The sequence below is a fragment of the Oratosquilla oratoria genome, chromosome 10, assembly GCF_046742065.1.
Source record: "Oratosquilla oratoria isolate Oo_2021 chromosome 10, ASM4674206v1, whole genome shotgun sequence".
Taxonomy (NCBI): domain Eukaryota; kingdom Metazoa; phylum Arthropoda; class Malacostraca; order Stomatopoda; family Squillidae; genus Oratosquilla; species Oratosquilla oratoria.
In genome coordinates, this window is record NC_134786.1 from 59,003,851 (window position 1) to 59,023,272 (window position 19,422).

At 38.2% G+C, this 19,422-nt stretch overlaps 1 protein-coding gene across 3 annotated transcripts; it reads left to right on the plus strand.

Moving 5' to 3' along the window:
* Nucleotides 1-1,263: 1,263 nt before the first annotated feature.
* Nucleotides 1,264-17,939, plus strand: LOC143029252 (m7GpppN-mRNA hydrolase NUDT17-like). 3 transcript variants are annotated; one of them, XM_076191942.1, is made up of 7 exons: nt 1,264-1,430; nt 3,123-3,396; nt 3,766-3,961; nt 10,468-10,688; nt 11,917-12,040; nt 12,794-12,884; nt 17,461-17,938. In XM_076191942.1, exons 2-7 carry the CDS (start codon nt 3,124-3,126, stop codon nt 17,534-17,536), a joined length of 981 nt encoding a protein of 326 aa, XP_076048057.1. In that variant the 5' UTR covers nt 1,264-1,430; nt 3,123; the 3' UTR covers nt 17,537-17,938. The 3 variants fall into 3 exon arrangements, with proteins under 3 accessions (XP_076048057.1, XP_076048059.1, XP_076048058.1); XM_076191944.1 differs by lacking the exon at nt 1,264-1,430 and adding an exon at nt 2,504-2,617 and having other exon boundaries at nt 17,461-17,939; XM_076191943.1 differs by lacking the exon at nt 1,264-1,430 and adding an exon at nt 2,631-2,835.
* The last annotated feature ends 1,483 nt before the right edge of the window (nt 17,940-19,422 follow it).

Consider the following 19,422-nt stretch of genomic DNA (forward strand, 5'->3'; position numbering starts at 1 on the left):
ACTATTAAAGGCATTATTACTATTGATATGTATATAGACAATGAAAACGTAAAGATCTTTACTATGCGCATCAGTTCGAAGTGACCGGAATCTAATATATATATATATATATATATATATATATATATATATATATATATATATATATATATATATATATATATATATATATATTGTATATATTTTCTTAGTATTTTTTTAAGATTTCAAGAATATAACAATTTATCGTAAGTGACATAGATGGCGTATTCCTTCTTTTCTCATAGTGCCAAAAGGAAGCACGAGTTAAAGATTTTTCAAAAAATTTGCAATGTCAAGCCACATAAGATCCTGCACCCCTGTCAAACACGCTGGCTCTCATACCATGAAGCTGTAGCTCGCATCTTGGAGCAGTGGCAACCTCTAAGGCTTTACTTCATCGAAAAAGAATCAGAACTAAGGTTACTTTCAATTCAAAACATAATTGAAAAGATGCGAGATCCCTCAGTGAAAATGTATCTTACATTCTTAAATTATATTCTTCCTAGATTTAAGAAAATAAATGTTTCAAAGTAATGAGCCAACTATTCACTTATTGCAAGAATCCATCATTGAACTACTCGAAAGTTTATTGAGATCTTATTGTAGTGCTGAATATTTTAGAAACATCAATATAGCAGATATAGATCCTACAGATGATAAGATTTTCTTGCCAATCAATAAAATTTATTTGGGACCCGAAATGCACCAATTATTCCAGGACCAATCAACCTTAAAACATCCTACATTAATAATGTGGCGAAAGAGCATGAATGAATGTTGCATAGTGTGCCTGGATGGTTGGTATGGTCGTGTGAGTGATGCGTGATGTCGGAGAGAGAAAGCATAGCAAGGGGTATTGTAGCGAGGGTATGCGTGTGGGGACCCCAAGGGGGGGTCCCGGCGTCGCTCGCCATACCTCGCATAGCAGCAGAGTAAGCCTAGTACTGGTGTTGAACACACGTGTAAAATCCTCATATTCGTTAGTTAGAATAAAGTGAAGAAAGTGACACTCCTGCCTTTCCCTGACCCGGACAATTGTAACCTTAGTTAAAAATTTCATCATTACCCCTTATTAACTGAATTAACCGAGTATTCTTTTATTTTAAAGATTTGGAGCAAAATAAGTAATAAAAATTAAAGGTACAACAATTATAATTATAGGCCCTATCACCTTTAGCGAGGTGTCCCATAACAACATCGTTTTCTCTTATACAAGGTTAATAGAAAACGTAGAATTAGCTTATGTAGAAAAGCGACAGCACTGTGCTGCTCTGCACCCAATAACCTCTTCACTAGATTCTAAACATGTTATCACCTTACCAATACTCATGTCTCCTCGATTTTCTATTGGTTCACTTCTTGTTTTTCTATTTCTGAATTTCTTAATGTGAAAATCCCCTTAGGAACCAGTGAGTATCTTCGATCAAGTTACAAATTCATCATAATAATCATTCGTTTCTCTTGGAACATTTAATTTGATTATTTAGATTATTTCATATATGATAGTAACTATCTTATAATCTTGCACATAAGCGTCAAACAATTATCACATAAAAATCTTAAGATTATTACACGAATATCAATGGTCACTAGTGCTTATCAGGTACAGGAATACCCGGTTATATAAAATGGTTATGTACCTGAAGGGTCTCACTAAACGCCGACCAAAGTCGACCAACGCCGACCAAAGCCGACCAAAACCACACAATGATGGTTTTTGCTCAAATGCATAGTTTGTATATAAAAAATAGTATATGGTTGCATTATTTGACCTATTTTCTTTAAAATGTGTGATTTCCATGTAAAATGATCAAATAGAAGTTACGTTTTTATCCTCTGCAAAATTACCAACCGGCAACCAACGCCGACCAAACCCAAACAAAGACGGCTTTTGCTCAAATGACAAAAACGTAACTTCTCTTTGATGATTTTACATGGAATTCACACATTTTAAAGAAAATAGGTCAAATAATGCAACCATATGCTATTTCTTACATATAAATTATGCATTTGGGCATAAACAGTCATTATGTGGTTTTGGTCGACGTTGGTCGGCGGTTGGTAATTTTGCAGAGGATAAAAACGTAACTTCTCTTGGAGCATTTTACATGGAAATCACACATTTTAAAGAAAATAGGTCGAATAATGCAACCATATGCTAATTTTTATTTAGAATTATAAATTTGAGCAAAAGCCGTCATTGTTTGGGTTTGGTCGGCGTTGGTTGCCGGTTGGTAATTTTGCAGAGGATAAAAACGTAACTTCTCTTTGATCATTTTACATGGAAATCACACATTTTAAAGAAAATAGGTCAAATAATGCAACCATATGCTATTTTTTATGTATAAATTATGCATTTGAGCAAAAACCGTCATTGTGTGGTTTTGGTCGGTTTTGGTCGGCGTTGGTCGACTTTGGTCGGCGTTTAGTGAGACCGTACCTGAAAGACCATTCAAATGGGAAATCTTTAAATACTGAAAAAGCAAAACAGTATTTGGATTGCAAAAATGGCCCGTAATTTTCTATTATTGAAAAAGCAAATTTGTCTCCAAACTTTGAATAGCAGGATATTCTTGCTTTGAGTATCCAGCCAGGTGTGAGAAGTATCTAGCAAAATAATAATAGTATTTCTTGCCTCAAGTTTTACAGCCCTACAGTAACAGTAGATGGCAATGGTCCTGAGGTCCTCTCACAAATCTCTAGAAAGAAATTTTTGACTGTTGTCTTTGTTGTATTGATGTGAGATTTTGTGTCGCTAACAGAAAATAGTAGAGGGAGAGGGGCATATCCATATGCCAATTGTTAATTCTCCATGTGAGTAAATGTGTAACAAATATAGAGAAAGTTGGAATATTTTGGGCCTAATCCCTTCCTGTGTGATTGTTGAACAGAAGTACTAGTAATAATTTTTATTAGATTTGTCACACAAGTTTTGTATATTTCACTATCCATTAATGAATTATAATTATTATAAATGTGTTAATGTAGTATAATGTTTTGATAGCTTTTGAGGTCTTCTTAATGAGTCAGCAGTTTGAAACAGCTGTATATTATATATTGCTATTGTTATCATGAACATTTCTGTAAATAATATTTTTCAGAATGGCAGGGTCAAAGCAAGTGAGGATATTAGTTCACCTTCGCAAGAATTCCAGGAGTTTATTTCGGCCAGCAGAGTTTGCAGAGTGTCTTTTAGAAAGTCTTGGCTTTAGCGTGGAAGAAGGTCTAGTGAAATGCCACTTGGAGAACAATAAACTATGCATTGAAAATTCAGCCTTATCTACAGACTCTGCTGCTGTTGTCAATACAGTAATTCCAGATGGAAAGGAAAGAATAAATGAACCAATGCCAAACTTAACTAACGTAAAATTCAGAGTAAGTAAAGGATTTGTGGCTTGTGGAAGTGTTTAGTTGTGATAACATGCACATATTGTCTGGTTCATGTAATCCATTTACTTAAATCTTTGTATGTTATTTTCATCTTTTTCCTTGCATCTCACATCTGTTATGTTGCACTAACTGCAATTTGTCAGATCTTCAGACATAACCTAATATTGTCCAGTAAAGATAAGTTAGATAAACAAATTGCATTTACAACACATTCTTCCCCCCATGGATCTCTTCATTTTTGGGTGTGTGTAGGAACACATTTGCCTATATTGCTCTTATGAAGATGAATTTCTTGTTTATAAATCAAAGTTTACAATCATGATCAGGTCAACTTATTTATTTTTCATTCCCTAGCACCCGCCCTTTTGTCCAATTCATTCTATGAGTGCTGAAGAGGTCACCACTTTGCCACAAGATATTGCAAAAAGAGGAGTTGATGTTGGGGTTGCTGCTTTGGTGGAAAGCATGGAAGGTTCTGTGTTAGTTACTCGAAGAGCTCCCCATATGAGGACTTTTCCAGGTGTTTGGGTTCCACCAGGAGGCCATATAGGTTTGTTGAATAAGTATCTACTTATATATTTCTAATGTTTTTGATATCAAAATAATAAAACACATAAAGGTAATTTTGAAATACCCAAGTATATTTTGTTACATATACCAAAGGCTTCTTCCCCCTTACAAGGGAGGTAGCCAAAAAACAAAGGTATAAAATCCACTCCCACCCATTTCATCCCTATATACTCCACTGCAATTCACCCTCCTACCTCCCTCTTATCTTGGCACCTCCTGGATGACTGGTCATTCCCGCATCTTGCCCACTGCCCTGGGTCGGAAGCAGTGTCAAAGAAACAGCACATCCATAGCAAGGCTGCTTCATGAAATCGGCGAACCCCCTCTCCGTCCCCTCATGCAGAAGTGGAGAAGACAGGGAGAAATCCCTGCAGGCTGTGTAAATTTATTTTTCACACATACTCCCTCACCTCCCATCCTCCATCCACTCCCTTTCATGCATCACATGATCATCTATACACAACCATTCTCTATTCACCCGTATCATCTGTCTTCTCCTGTCCTTCCTCAACAGACATTACCCTCTTTCCCAATGCCCCTTTTACCCCATCCATCTGTTTCATCCTAGGTTGCCCCCTCATGTTCACTACTTCTACCTTTGCCTTCCACACCACCTCTTTTACAAATCTTTCTTCACTCATTCTTTCCATGTGTCCATACCATCCCAATACTCTTCATCAACTTTGTCTCCCAACTCCCTTTCCACCCCTGTTCTCCTCCTCACCTCCTTGTTTCTCAATCTATCCAGCCTAGTAACCCCTATCATACTTCTCAGACACCTCATCTCAAACACATTCAAACTCCTCTCTTCTTCTCTTATGTTCCATGTTTCTGCCCCATACAGTGCTATCAGCACAATCACTCCTTCATACAATCTCCCCTTAGCATCCATTCCCAAATGTCTATTTCTCATTACACTTTTAAATCCCCCAAGGCATTTACTTGCTTCTCTCAATCCACATTCTACCTCTACCACTCCTCCCTTTCTGGACACATTTGCACCCAAGTATCTAAAACTATCTACTTCTGCCAGTCTCTCTCCCTTAATACTCATTAACAGCCTGCTGCCACTTTCTCCCCTTGTACATTCTCATCACCTTACTTTTACCCATATTTGTCTTCAACTTCTTTCTTTAGCACACCTTCCTAAACTCTGTCACTAACTGATTTTACTCGAGACTAATAGATATAATACAAGAAAGGGATGGATGGGCTGATTGTGCTTTACTAAACTTACAAAAATCCTTCGATAAAGTACCATACAAAAAATGATTAAGAAAAATTGAAAACATAGGAGGGATACAAGGCAACCTATTAAACTGGATGGAAGATTTCCTGAATGGTAGAAAAATGAGAGTAGTACTCAGAGAAAAGTATTTAGGTTGGAAGGAGGTGATTAGTAGTAGAGTACCAAAATGATCTGTATTGGCTCCAATAATGTTTGCTTTTTATGTGAATGACATGGATGATGATGTGGAATGTTACATGAGCTTCTTTGTAGACGATGTTAAAATGTTGACGAAAGTGAAAACCAAAATGGACTACAAATCACTACAGAGAGACCTGAACAAGCTTTGAAAATGGAGTCAGAAGTAGGAATTGACTTCAACATTAACTCGTCCTGTACGCAATTAGGTCTCAAAAGACCCCTTTTAAAACCGAATATCCGGCCATCCTGGTCAATCTTACCGATTTTGCCTAAACTTGCTTAAATGCCTTATACTACCCACCCGCAGGTCCCCATAAAATAGTAAGGTCCAACTCACCTTGGTTTGGCCACAATAATCCTTCGAAGTTGTAAATGTGGCGGTCGCCGACAATCACGGTGGAGGGGAGGAGAGGGAGGATGGGGCGTGGGGATGTGTTTTTGGCGTCAGGTATGCGAGTTCATTTAGTATTATAAGTTATTGGCACTGTATTATGATTATGACAGTGGAAACACTTTGTATGGCTTATAAATACTTCAGTCTTATACAATAATGCAGGAAGCAGTAGGAAACACCATAATATTGGATATACACACGTACACATCACTTACGCACAATACTAAACTACACTTAACGGTCTTTCTTAAACTCATTATTATTATTATTGTGGCGAAAGAGTGGGGGGGAGGGATAGGTCTACAACACTACCAATTTTCACAGGGATATCAATTACAGCGCATTTGTGGTACGTCCGTGAACATCGTGTCACTCCGGTGGCTTATCGGTCTTCCCCGGTAAAGCCACTCTGGTGGCTTATCGGACTTTGCGGGTTAAGAAATGTAGCAAAATGGAGTTTGGAAAAAGTAAAAAAAGAATATCAGGACAATATACAATTGGAACTAAAGAAGTAAAGAAAGTGGAATCTGAGAAAGACCTGGGAGTAATTACCTCAAACGACATGTCCTCTGATAAGTAGAAAAAATTGTTGGAGAATCCTATAACTTACTAAGATAAATAAAAGTGGCATTTACCTATTTAGATGAAAAAATGATTAGAAAAATATTAATCACATTAATAAAGCCGAGACTGGAGGATGCTGTGACATTATGGTCACCCAGTACCAAAAAAATAAAGAAAATTGAAAGAATACAGAGAGCAACCACGAAAATGGCCCCAACACTTTCAAACTTGTCGTATGAAGAGAGACTGGCTAAATTGAAATTGCCGACTTTGGAACAAAGAAGAGAGAGAGGTGACCTACTGACCATCTATAGAATCATGAAAGGTACAGAAATACTTGATAGAGAAGACTTACTAAATTGGGACAAGAGAAACACAAGAAGACATGTAAAGAAACTCAAAAATGATAGTTATAGAAGAGATCTGAAGAGAAACAGTTTTTCATACAGAATGGTGGGCACTTGGAACAAACTGGATGAAGCAATAGTGTGCACAAAAACCATACACGAAATTAAGACCAAATTAGACGCTGCAAGAAACAGAGGTGGGCCACCATGAGCATAGCTCCCCTTCCCATAAAATACAACTAGGTAAATACACAATTTTCATGTGGTTGAAACAGGAGTGAAAGAGATGATTGTGACAATAGCGAAAGGGGTGAGGTTACGCTCCTTCCATGCCATAGTCACTTTGCATAGGTAACAATGTATAATTTCTCTATTAATATTTGTTGATGTGTCTAGAATGAGAGTTGATAGCAAATACACTGTTTAAGAAAAGAGTCAAGCATAAGTACACATGAGAGAGGGTGGATGGAAGGGTGGTAGATAGAGCATTAATGGACTATATAGTGGTAACCAGGAGAATAGTAGGAAGAGTCAAGGATGTACATGTTCTTAGGGGAGAGTGGGGGAATTCAGATAATTTTTGGTGGAAGGTAAGTTGAGAGTGGAAGATAGATGGAGAAGGATGTACATGTTCTTAGGGGAGAGTGGGGGAATTCAGATAATTTTTGGTGGAAGGTAAGTTGAGAGTGGAAGATAGATGGAGAAGGAGGAAAAGGACAGAAGGTAGGGAGGTACTTAAAGTGAGCTGCTTAAATGAGAAAGAAAAAGGAGTAAAAAGAAACAGAGAGGAGTGAGAAGGAGTAAAGGATAAAGTAAAATTAGGAGTGGAGGAGGAATGGGGATGGTTCAAGGAGGGAGTCATAAGGTGTGTAAAGATGGTGTATGGAACAAGGAGGATGGGAGGAAATAGAAAGAAGGGTAGTGAGTGGTGGGATGAGGAAGCAAAGAAGGCTGTAGAAGAGAAGCGAGCATTCACAGATTGGTTACAAAATAGGACGAGGGAGTCATGTGAGAGGTACAAAGAAAAGAGAAGAGAAGTAAATCATAAGATAAAGGAGGCAAAGAGGAGAGTAGATGTAAAATGGGGTCAGAGTATGATAAAATTTTGAAAGTAAAAAGATGTTTTGGAAAGAAATTAAGAGAGGAAGGGGAGGCAAATCAAGTAGAGAAGAAAAGGTAAAAGGCACACATGGAGGGGTGATAATGGAAGAGACAGCAGTAAGAGGAAGATGTGAAGGAGGATAGGGAAGGAAAGGTAGCTGCAGTGGGAAGTGCTGAGAAAATGACCGTGATGAATGAGGAAAATGGAGGGGAAATAAAGAAAGATGAGGTGAAGGCAGTTGTTAAGATGATGAGAGCAGGTAAGGCACCTGGGTTGGATGGATGTCATGCAGAATTCCTAAAAAAAAAAAAAAGAAGGTACATTGATAGTGGACAGGCTGGTGAGGTTATTTAATGTTTGCTTAAGAGAGGATAGAGTGTCAGAGGACTGGAGGAGTGCCTGTATAGTTCCATTTTACAAGGGAAAAGGGGACAAATGTGAGTGTAGTAGTTTCAGAGGGATCAGTTTGTTAAGTGTAGTTAGGGAGGCTTATGGGATGACAGGTAGGGGTTCTGTGGACTATTGCAATTATTTAATTTTGAGACTGCCCAACTACTTACTGAAGAAAGTCCAGACCATTCAAAATAAGTGTGCCAGATTGACTCCAACCACACATTACCTGATTGAGGAACTGCTCACATAGAGTTTAAAGTCTGCTTGTTAGTTTATAAGGCCATAAAGTTCAAACAACCTAAATGTATTGTTGACATGATATCCACACCTGGTACTGAAACATAGATGTCTCTGCAGAGCAATGAAGAGACTTATAGAGTTTATGAAGCAAGGGCAGTAAATGAGAGAGCTTTTGCAGAGAGATCTTTTGTTTACGCTGCTCCTCGCCTCTACAACAAGCTGCCAGTTGGGGTAAAATAGCAGTCAACACTTGCTAGTTTTAAGACCCACCTTAAAAGATTTTTATTTTCGCAAGCATATGATACCACACAAAAGGTTTTAAGTGAGGCATATAGAATATGATATGTTTTAGTATGATCCAGTATTCATTCTTGTTGTAATTCGAGCACTCATGAATTCAACTGAAGAACTGGTGCTCAGTAATATAAAATACCAAAATATTATTATGATTACTATTAAGACATATGTGAGAAAATTTTAGGAAAAGGGAAGGATGTTTATTGGACCCTTATGGATTTGGAAAAGACTTCTGACAAGGGAGACAGGAAGGCACTATGGAAGGTATTGCAGATATATGGGATAAGAGGAAAACTTTAAGGAGTAGTAGAGTATGTGTTAAAATAAAAAATGGAGAGAGTGAGTAGTTTGAGGTAAAGGTGGGACTTCACTAGGGATGTGTTACATTGCCTTGGCTGTTCAATTTATGGGGTGGTGCGAGAGGTAAATGCAAGGTTAATGGGTCAGGGATTGAAGATGGTTAAAGAAAATGGAGAAAAGTGGGAGGTAAGCCTGTTGTTGTTTGCTGACAACACTGCGCTTGTAGCAGGATCAGAGGAGAAATTGAGGAAGTTAGTGACAGAGTTTGGGAAGATGTGGAAAAGAAGGAAGTTGAAGATAAATGTTGGTAAAAGTAAGGTGATGAGATGAACAAGGGGAGAAAGTGGCAGCAGACTGGAGATGAGTATTAAAGGAGAGAGGCTGGAGGAAGTGGATAGTTTTAGATACTTGGGTGCAATGTGGCGGGAAAAGGAGTAGAGGTGGAGGTAGAATGTAGATTGAGAGAAGCAAGTAAACGCTTTGGGGGATTAAAAAGTATGATGGGAAATAGACTTTTGGGAATGGATGCTGAGAAGAGATTGTATGAAGGAGTGATTGTGCCAACAGTACTGTATTGGGCAGAAACATGGAACAAAGAGAGGGAAAAAGGAGAAGTTTGATTGTGTTTGAGATGAGGTGACTGAGAAGTATGATAGGGGTTACTTGGCAGGATAGATTGAGAAATGAGGAAGCGAGGAGGAGAATGGGGGTGGAAAGGGAGTTGGGAGATAGGGTTGATGAAAGAGTATTGGGATGGTTTGGACACATGGAAAGAATGAGGGAAGAAATATTAGTATAAGAGGTGTGGAAGGCAGAGGTAGAAGGAGTGAACATGAGGGGGTGACCAAGGATGAGATGGATGGATGGGGCAAAAGGGGCATTGGGAAAGAGTAGAATATCGGTTGAGGAAGGACAGGAGAAGACGGAAGATAGAGGTGAATAGAGAATGGTTATGTATGGATAATGCTGTGATGTATGAGGGGGAGTGGGTGGGGGATGGGGGGTGAGTGAGTATGTGTGAAAAATAAATTGACACAACCCAAAGGTATTTCACCCTGTCTTCTCCATTTCTGCATGAGGGGACGGAGAGATGGGGGGGTCGCCAATTTAATGAAGCGGCCTTGCTGTAGATGTGCTGTTTCTTGCAACACTGCTTATGATCCAGGGCAGTGAGTTAGATGGAGGGATGACCTGTCATCCAGGAGGAGCCATGATAAGAGGGAGGGAGGGGATGGATGACAATAGAGTATGTGGGGATGAAATGGGTGGGAGTGGATTTTATGCCATTGTTTTTTGGCTACCCCCCCTTGTAAGGGGGAAAAAGCCTTTGGTATATGTACGTATGAATTGCAGCAAAAAAGTACTCATGAATTTTCCATATATGGTGCCCAATTTTCCAGGTAGCTGGTCTGTTTTACAGAGGATGGGGAAAGCCTGGAACAAGCCGTTCTTCGTGAGGTAGAAGAGGAAACCGGATTAATCATAAAGAATGAAATGATTAAATCAAGCAATATATTAGGGTTGTGGGAATCTGTATATCCTCCCCTCCTATACATGGGTCAGCCAAAGCGTCATCATGTAGTGGTGTACATGCGTATTGCACTAAGTGTCCCATGCACAGTGTTGCAAGCAAAGTTGAAGGTGAGTTTCAAGTGAGACTACAGTTGATATTTAATAAGATTTGTTTTATTTGTATGTATATATTAAGCACTTCTTCCCACTTATAGGAGAGGTAGCCAAGTCAAAGGCATGCACTCACTCCCACCCCATTTCACTACCATCCACCACCCTTGTTTCCCTCTTATCTTAGCTCCTCGTAGATTTTAAACACTTTTGATTAGTGAACTGTCCTGGTTTTTAAGGGAAGAAAATCAATCACTCTTCCCATGTGTCTCTTGCAGGAGACCTGAAGCTCTCAGGAAACTGGGATTTCAGTAGAACACTTACGTCTCTTAATCAAATACTTGACACTTGCCACTTGTGCAGATATTTGGGCCCAGGACATAAACCCACTTCAGGTATTGGCCCAGGGCATGAAACACCAATTCCCAAAGTGGGTTTATGTCCTAGGCCCAAACATCCACACAAGTGGCATTTGGCAAGTGTTGGAGTAATAGACCTAGGTGGACAGCATTGTGTGAAAGTAAAAGTAATGCATATATCTCATGCTGTTAAATCCTTGTAAGGGGGAGTTGAGTCAAACCATACCTCAGTTCCTAGTGTGAGAAAAGTACAAAAAGGGGCCTATTGATTGTGTGTGGAATGTCTCTTCAGCAGGGATGAAAGAGTGATAGAAGTGAATGGAATGAGATTGTGAATAGATGAAGGAATCACACTGCTGCAAACCTCTTCATGAAGATATATTATGTTTTGGGTTTATAGAATGTGTAGAAGACATTTAAAGATGAGATAACAGCAGTTTAGTGGAAAGGATGGTAAGATAACACTGGTTGGATCAAGGTTACTATTTTGCTTATGTTTTGACTGAAAAAGACTTGTAGCTGAAATATCAGCAATAGAGTGTTCCTGATCCAACCAGTGTTTCCCTATGGAAGATATGTTGGGTGATAGCCTCAACCTACTGTTAGACAAAATTTAATGGTTTTATGCTGATATTTATCTGTTGTTCTCCAGGGGGTCACTCCACAATCTGTATTTACCAAATTGTAATGTAAAGTTAAGGAGTTACTACTTGAGTGTAGTCCTTTGTCTTTGTTTCCATCAGTCAAACTTGGCTTTGAATTTATATTGTGTTTGTACCTATGTATGCATTTGTGTACAATTAATTTTTCATCACACTTGCATTAAGAAGGACATATAGTACAGCTCTGCACTCAGTTAAAATACATGGTTACTTTTGACCCAACAGCTAAACCCAGAAGAAGTAGATGGTTCCCTGTGGCTAACAAGAGAAACTGTAAAAATGGTTGTTCATGGGTCACAGGATGCACCCAAACAAGACTTGTTAGTCACCACTGTTGACAGAAATGGAGGTAAGGAATTCTTAATTGTCTTTCAATATACCAAGAGATTTCTTCCTACTTTTAATCCATAATCTGCAACACGCATCATATACAGTAATGAACAATGTGTAACTGTGACATACATCATATGATGTGAAGGCTACATTTCACTCCCATATGTCTTAAAATGAAGCTTGGAATCACAGGGTGAGTCCACACACTAGACCTGTAGTAGCTTGCAATGAAGTACTATTGTTGCTACTACTGAGCATTTACCAATGACAAGGGATGACTTTAGGTTACAGACTTACCCAACCACACATCCCTTAATTCTCCTCAGACATCATGGTGTAAGATGTAAGATAACTTTCATAAAAACCATTCCTATGAAAAGGAAAGAAACAGTGGACAATGCAAACATCAGTGGTGAGGAACAAAGATTGAAAAAGTATTAAAAAGAACATAGTAGAAATGTTACCTTAGCTTACCCATCCACGATCACCACTTACCGCCCGCTACCTCCAAGTGATAGAATGCACAAATTTGCTACACCACCACACTGAAACTAAGGCAAATAATTAACTAATATTTGGTTTTCCTATACTTTTTACATGCAAACTTTCATTATATATATATATATATATATATTTATATATATATATATATATATTTTTTTTTTGGGGGGGGGGGGTTAAGTGAGGTAGCCATTCTTCATTGTATTAATTAAAAGTTTTTAGATGGATTATTTTACATGGGTAGAATATATCTGTTTTTCCTATGCAGAACATGCAACACACCAACTGGACCCGAAAGTGATACAAGAGAAGATACCAGCACCTGGTAGTGATGTGGAAAGACTCAGCACTGGCACAAGGTAATAAAACACATGTGTTTTTTCTAAGCTCATATTCTCAGATATCCTGTAAGAAATAACTGAGGCAGTAGCTTGTTTGATAAGGGGAATTACTGCAGTGAAGTAGTTAGACATACTTCATGAATTTCTTTGGTACAATGACATCCTTTCCAATGGTTGTTCCTGCTGATACTAGCCAGTTTTATTCAGCCATAGCAAAGGGAATAAAAGGAACCAATGGGAGGAACATGGTGGTGGCCCTTTGGGACAGATGCTGAGAGAATCTTCTCCCACCTCAGGAAGACAGAGGTGGATGGAGTGACCTTGAGAGAGATTGAGAATAAAGTTGATGGATATGTTGAAAGGGGAATTGGATGTAAGTGGAATGTCTGATGAGCAGGGAAGGGAGAGGGCAAAAGATAGGTGTGGGTGGAGCACAGTTGTGAAAGGATGAGGAAATGATGTGGCCCAAAGGGATTTCTTCTTGACTGCTTTGTATTTTCTCAGTTGGATGAGGGAGAAGGGTGGCTATGTAATGAATTGGTGGGGGTAAACTAGATTCTACTTTTGGGCCTTGCTGTGGATGTGCTGTGTCTTGCTGCATTGTTTATGATCCAAGCAGTGGACAGGGAACAGGGGTGACCCTTCATCCATTAGGAGCTAAGATGGGAGGGACAATGAATGGGTATATTGGATGAGTGTGGGATTGGTGTATGCTTTACCTCATCCACCCTCCTTATAAGGAGTTACTATATTGAGTAACCCATTTGCTGTAGTGATGCTTTCTTGAACATATAATTTCAGTGAATATCAGGTTATCTAATTAAGATGATAGGGCATTGGCTTAGTGAAAGAATTATCTTGATAAATATTTCATCATGATACCCTATTTCTTTTACATTTTATTTTATTCTATTCCAACCCCCCCCCCCCCCCCCCCAACCCCCCTCTGTAGTGGCATATCCTACTGATGGGACATAACAATAAGTCAGTGCTGCCATGAATAGCCACTTGGCAAGAATTTATTCTGGTTGATAATAGATGATTATATTCAACTGAAAGAGTGCAAATGAGTGAACAAGTCAAAATGGTATCAGATAATGCCTGTGAATTTTTAACAGATGTTAGACTTAATTTATACTCCAGTGTTAGTCTTCATTTAAGAACAAGTTCATTTGAATAAAGTTGTATAGTCTACATGATAAAAGATCTTTCAGATGAGTCACTGGAACAGTGTTTCTCAACCTTTTTACCCTTGCATAACCTTTGAAATAGATTACATGTCTCAAGGAACCCTGGCACGAAAAGAAAAACAAAAACACGTATACCATATCTTTCTCATTTTATTTTCATTGTTAGATAGAATGATGTCTATATTACATTATTACAATAACCAAGAATATGTCGTGCATATTTAATTATATTATGTATATGAAATTAAATAGAAAATCAAAAGTGCATTAGCTTATCTCACTTATTCTCGCAGAACCCTTAGGGACCTGATGCGGAATCTTTGGTTTCCAGGGAACCCTGGTTGAGAAACACTGCACTGGAACATTGAGATTAAGCATGCCTTTATATGTGTCATAGTTTAAATTTTTAGCATTATCAAAAAGAGATATAGGTCATCATTCTATCTACACACACATGCACACACACACATATATATATATATATATATATATATATATATATATATATATATATATATATATATACATATATATATATATACCCATAGGCTTTTTCCTTATAAGGGAAGAAGCCACCCAAGGCATGCATCCACCCCAACCTGTCATTTATGGCATCAACGGAAAAAAAAAAAAAAAAAAAACACGAACTTGAACATTTCCTTAAACAACACAACATACACATTGCCATCATACAAGAAACAAAACTAAGACACTCACACAAACATTAGACAAGACTGGATCAAGGGCAATGGCGGTGGACTCATCACCCTGATCCACCAATCCATCTGTTTTGTGGACACAAGCACCACAACCAAAATTCTCCTCCCTACCACAGATAACACTACAGAAATCCAATCTATTCTAATCCGTATAGGCAACAAATCAACACTGACAATAATTAACAAATACATCCCCCCCCATCATTCCCCACAGTTCCAAATACCTTTAGGCCTCAACTTAATCAACTAGCCAGAATTCCTAACCTCATCATGGGTGACTTCAACACCAAGTTGTCAGCCTGCTATGTTGACAACCCTGACAAAGACAGAGGGCTTGATATGTAGACTCAACATGACTCATTGACCATCATGAACAACATACATAATCACACACATATCCCACACCAAGCCCTCTACACCTCCTCCTCTCCTGATATCACATTCTGCTCCCCCTGCCTAACCCCGACAACTTCATGGAGAGTGGTCAGATCCCTTGCATCTGACCACCTTCCAGTTATTACCACCAAAACAAGATGCACCCCAGTTGGCCACAGAGACACATACACCAATTACAAGAGAGCAAACTGGGAAGCTTTTACTAAAGAGACAGAACAACATTTTTAGACACTTAACAGTACACCAATCACAACCATAAACAATGCTGTGGACACTTTAAATACAGTCATGCAAAATGCAGATAAGAGATACATCCCCAGAGGAAACAGAAAATCACACAACCCCAACTTCACACTAGAAATTCAAGGCCTCATCAGACAATGAGATGCACATAAACACAATACCCCCACACCTGTCCCTCAAAATATAGCAGACCAAATACAAACACTAAACACTGTGATTACCAATAAAATATATGAACAGAAAACACAAAATTGGCCAAATTTTGTCAGTACGCTTGATCACAAAACAAACACCAGCAAATTGTACAAAACACTCATCAGCATTACACTATCCAACAGTAACACAACACACTCTCATGCAGCAATAACCACAACAACAGATAATTTACCCTCAAACAGACAAGCAAACACACCCATAAATCATTTTGCACAGACAAGCCATCTCGCGTCTAACCCTGATGACCAACACACCATTCGACGTAAGAAAGACTTTCCCAAAGACACAGACTATACACCCTTCATAGACAGTCAGACAAAACATATAATACATAACTTCAAGCACTCATCTGCCTGTGGCCCTGACAACATAAGTAACATTTAACTAAAACACATTGGACGACAAGGTATACATGCACTCACAAACATTGCAAACTACAGCTATTCACATAACACTGTACCCAACATATGGAAGCATGGAAAAATAATCACCATCCCAGAACTCAATAAATACCCAACATCACACTGCCCAATCACATTTCTCTGCACCCCCTCTAAAGTTATTGAACACCTCATACTCATCACACCACATATTCTCCTTGCTGAAACACAACACAGTTTTAGGCCACTACACTTCACAAACACTCCTCTGATAAACCTCACACAAAGAATTTTATATGGCATCAATTCAGATAGGCCCCATCACAGAACTCTTCTCATAACATTAGACATTAGTAAAGCTTTTGATGCTATCCCCCGCCACAATCTAACAAGCAAAATGTATAACTGAGACATGCTCAATAATATCAAAAGATTGCCGGCCAATCATCTGGCAGGTAGGAATGCTTATGTGTCATATAATGGCCAATCATTGCACACCAGACAATTAAGAATGGAGTACCACAGGGCTCAGTTCTATCCCCCACACTCTTTAATTTATACATGCATGATATACCCACACCAGACACCTCAGAAATACAAATCTCTTCCTATGCAGATGACATAACAATCACATGTATACATTATAACACAGGCAAAGCTGCAGAAATAATACAACCATACCTTGATACACTCAAAACATGGTTCATTACAAACAGACTCAAAATAGCCCCAGCCCTACACCAACACTTCTCACCAACTGGACAAAAGAACACAAATACATACCTCATTTCTATAGCAACAGCACTCTAATACCACACATGCACACACCGAAAATTCATGGTGTAATATATGATACATCTATGTCATTCAAACAACACATCACAAGCATAAAAAATAGATGCACACCTAGACTTAACACACTTAAATCAATCACTGGAACGATATTTTAACAAAACAATCTAATACTACAATATACAAACAATGCATAAGCTCAGTGATGGATTATGTAAGTGCTGCATGGGCACCTAATTTCAGTGAGGCACAACTCAACACTCTTCAAACCATACAAAACAAAGCCCTAAAAACAATTATAGGCTGCACAAATACAACACCTACAGACCATCTACACTATGAAACAAAAGTCCTCAAAGTCAAGGATCATCTTGACATGAGAGGCACACAAACACTTGCTTCACCCCATGCTATTCAGCACATAATGGAAGACTGCATTATGCACAATCACGCATGCAAGTAACACAACTTACAGTCTGTAAAGGATTTGTGGGAAAACCCCATTCCGGCTGTGGCATTCCTTGGGGAGACAGGACTGCTTGGACAGACAGTCTAGGAAATGACAATAACAACAACAATGTGTCATTTATTTCTCTTACATCTTAGCTCCTTGTGGATGATGGGTAATTCTCATTAATGGGTAATACTCTTGTTTCAGATATGCTTTGAAGTTGTGGCTTGAAGCAGTTCATCCAGAACTGATGGCCCCAAAGCCATCTGTGAATAAAATGTAGATACGTGATGTACCAGACATCAACATTGGGAAGTATTTGTATGTGAATAAAACTTTACTTCAGATACAAACTGCATTACCTCATAGCCTACTTTGATGAAGTAAGAAGTATAGATTAATTCAATCAATGAAAGGTCTTGCCTTTAGTTTAATTAAATCATCTGGCACCATCATGAGCAAAGCTTAAGGTATCATATCAAATAGGGGTAATTGATAGTTTTATCCCATCCAGCATGAGGCTGTACTCCAAGTTGAATAAAATTTCATGGTCTCAACTAGAAAAAAAATCTGGAAAGGCATCATCATAACAAAGGTGTTGAATACACGTATATATGTGTGTTTATATATACATATATATGTATATATATACATATATATGTATATATATACATATATATGTATGTATATGTATATATATATATATATATATATATATATATATATATATATATATATATATATATATACATACACATATATATATATATACACACACATACATATACCAAAGGCTTTTTCCCCCTATATATATTTGCAGTAATTCACAGAAACACATGAAATGAAAATAAATTTGCAGAAAAAACACTGGTAAATAAAATGTGTAGTCTGGATGTTTTCATGTCTTAATAGGTGAAAACATTTAGACTACGTATTTTATTTAACAGTGGTTTTCCTGCACACACATATGCATATATATACATATATATATATATATATATATATATATATATATTATTTACCTAGTTGTATTTTGCCTTGTATGCCTTTTTCTTTTTGGCTACCTCCCTTGTAAAGGGGAAAAAGCCTTGGTATATGTATGTATGTATGTAGTTGTATTTTACGGGAAGGGGAGCTATGCTCGTGGTGACCCGTTTTTGTATCTCGCAAGATCAAGTTTGTTCTTAAATTCTTGTATTGTGTTTGCACACACTATTTCTTCGTCCAATTTGTTCCAGATATCTATCACTCTGTGTGGGAAGCTGTTCTTTTTCAGGTCTCTTCTGTAGCTGACCTTTTTGAGTTTCATTACATGTCCTCTTGTTTTTCCCCTGTCCCACTTTAATAAGTCCTCTCTATCAAGGCGTTCTCTCCCTTTCATAATTCTGTAGATGGCCAGTAGGTCTCCTCATTCTCTTCTTTGTTCCAGGGTCGGCAATTCCAATTCGGCCAGTCTTTGTTCATATGTCAAGTTTGAAAGTGTCGGGACCATCTTTGTTGTTGCTCTTTATATTCTTTCTAATTTTCTTATATTCTTTTTTGTACTGGGTGACTATATCAGCACTGCATATTCCAGTTTTGGCCTTATCAGTGTTTGTAATATTTTTTTTATCATTTCCTTATCCAGGTATTTAAAAGCCACCTTTTTTTATCTAAACAAATTGTATGTTTCTCCAACTACTTTATTTATATGTTTATCTGGTGACATGTCTTTGGTTATGATTACTCCCAGGTCCTTTTCAGATTGAGGAAGCTGGTGGCAGAGTTTGGGAGAGTATGTGATAGAAGAAAGCTAAAGATAAATGTGGGTAAAAGTAAGGTGATGAGATGTACAAGGGGTGAAAGTGGCAGTAGACTGGAAGTGAACATTAAGGGAGAGCGACTGGAGGAAGTGGATAGTTTTAGATACTTGGGTGCAAGTGTAGCAGGAAAAGGTGGAGTGAAGGTGGAGGTAGAATGTAGATTGAGAGAAGTGAGTAAATGCCTTGGTGGTTTAAAGAGTGTAATGAGGAATAGACATTTGGGAATGGATGCGAAGAGGAGACTGTATGAAGGAGTGATTGTGCCAACAGCACTGTATGGGGAAGAAACCTGGAACATAAGGGAAGAAGAGAGAAGGAGTTTGAATGTGTTTGAGATGAGGTGTCTGAGAAGTATGGTGGGGGTTAC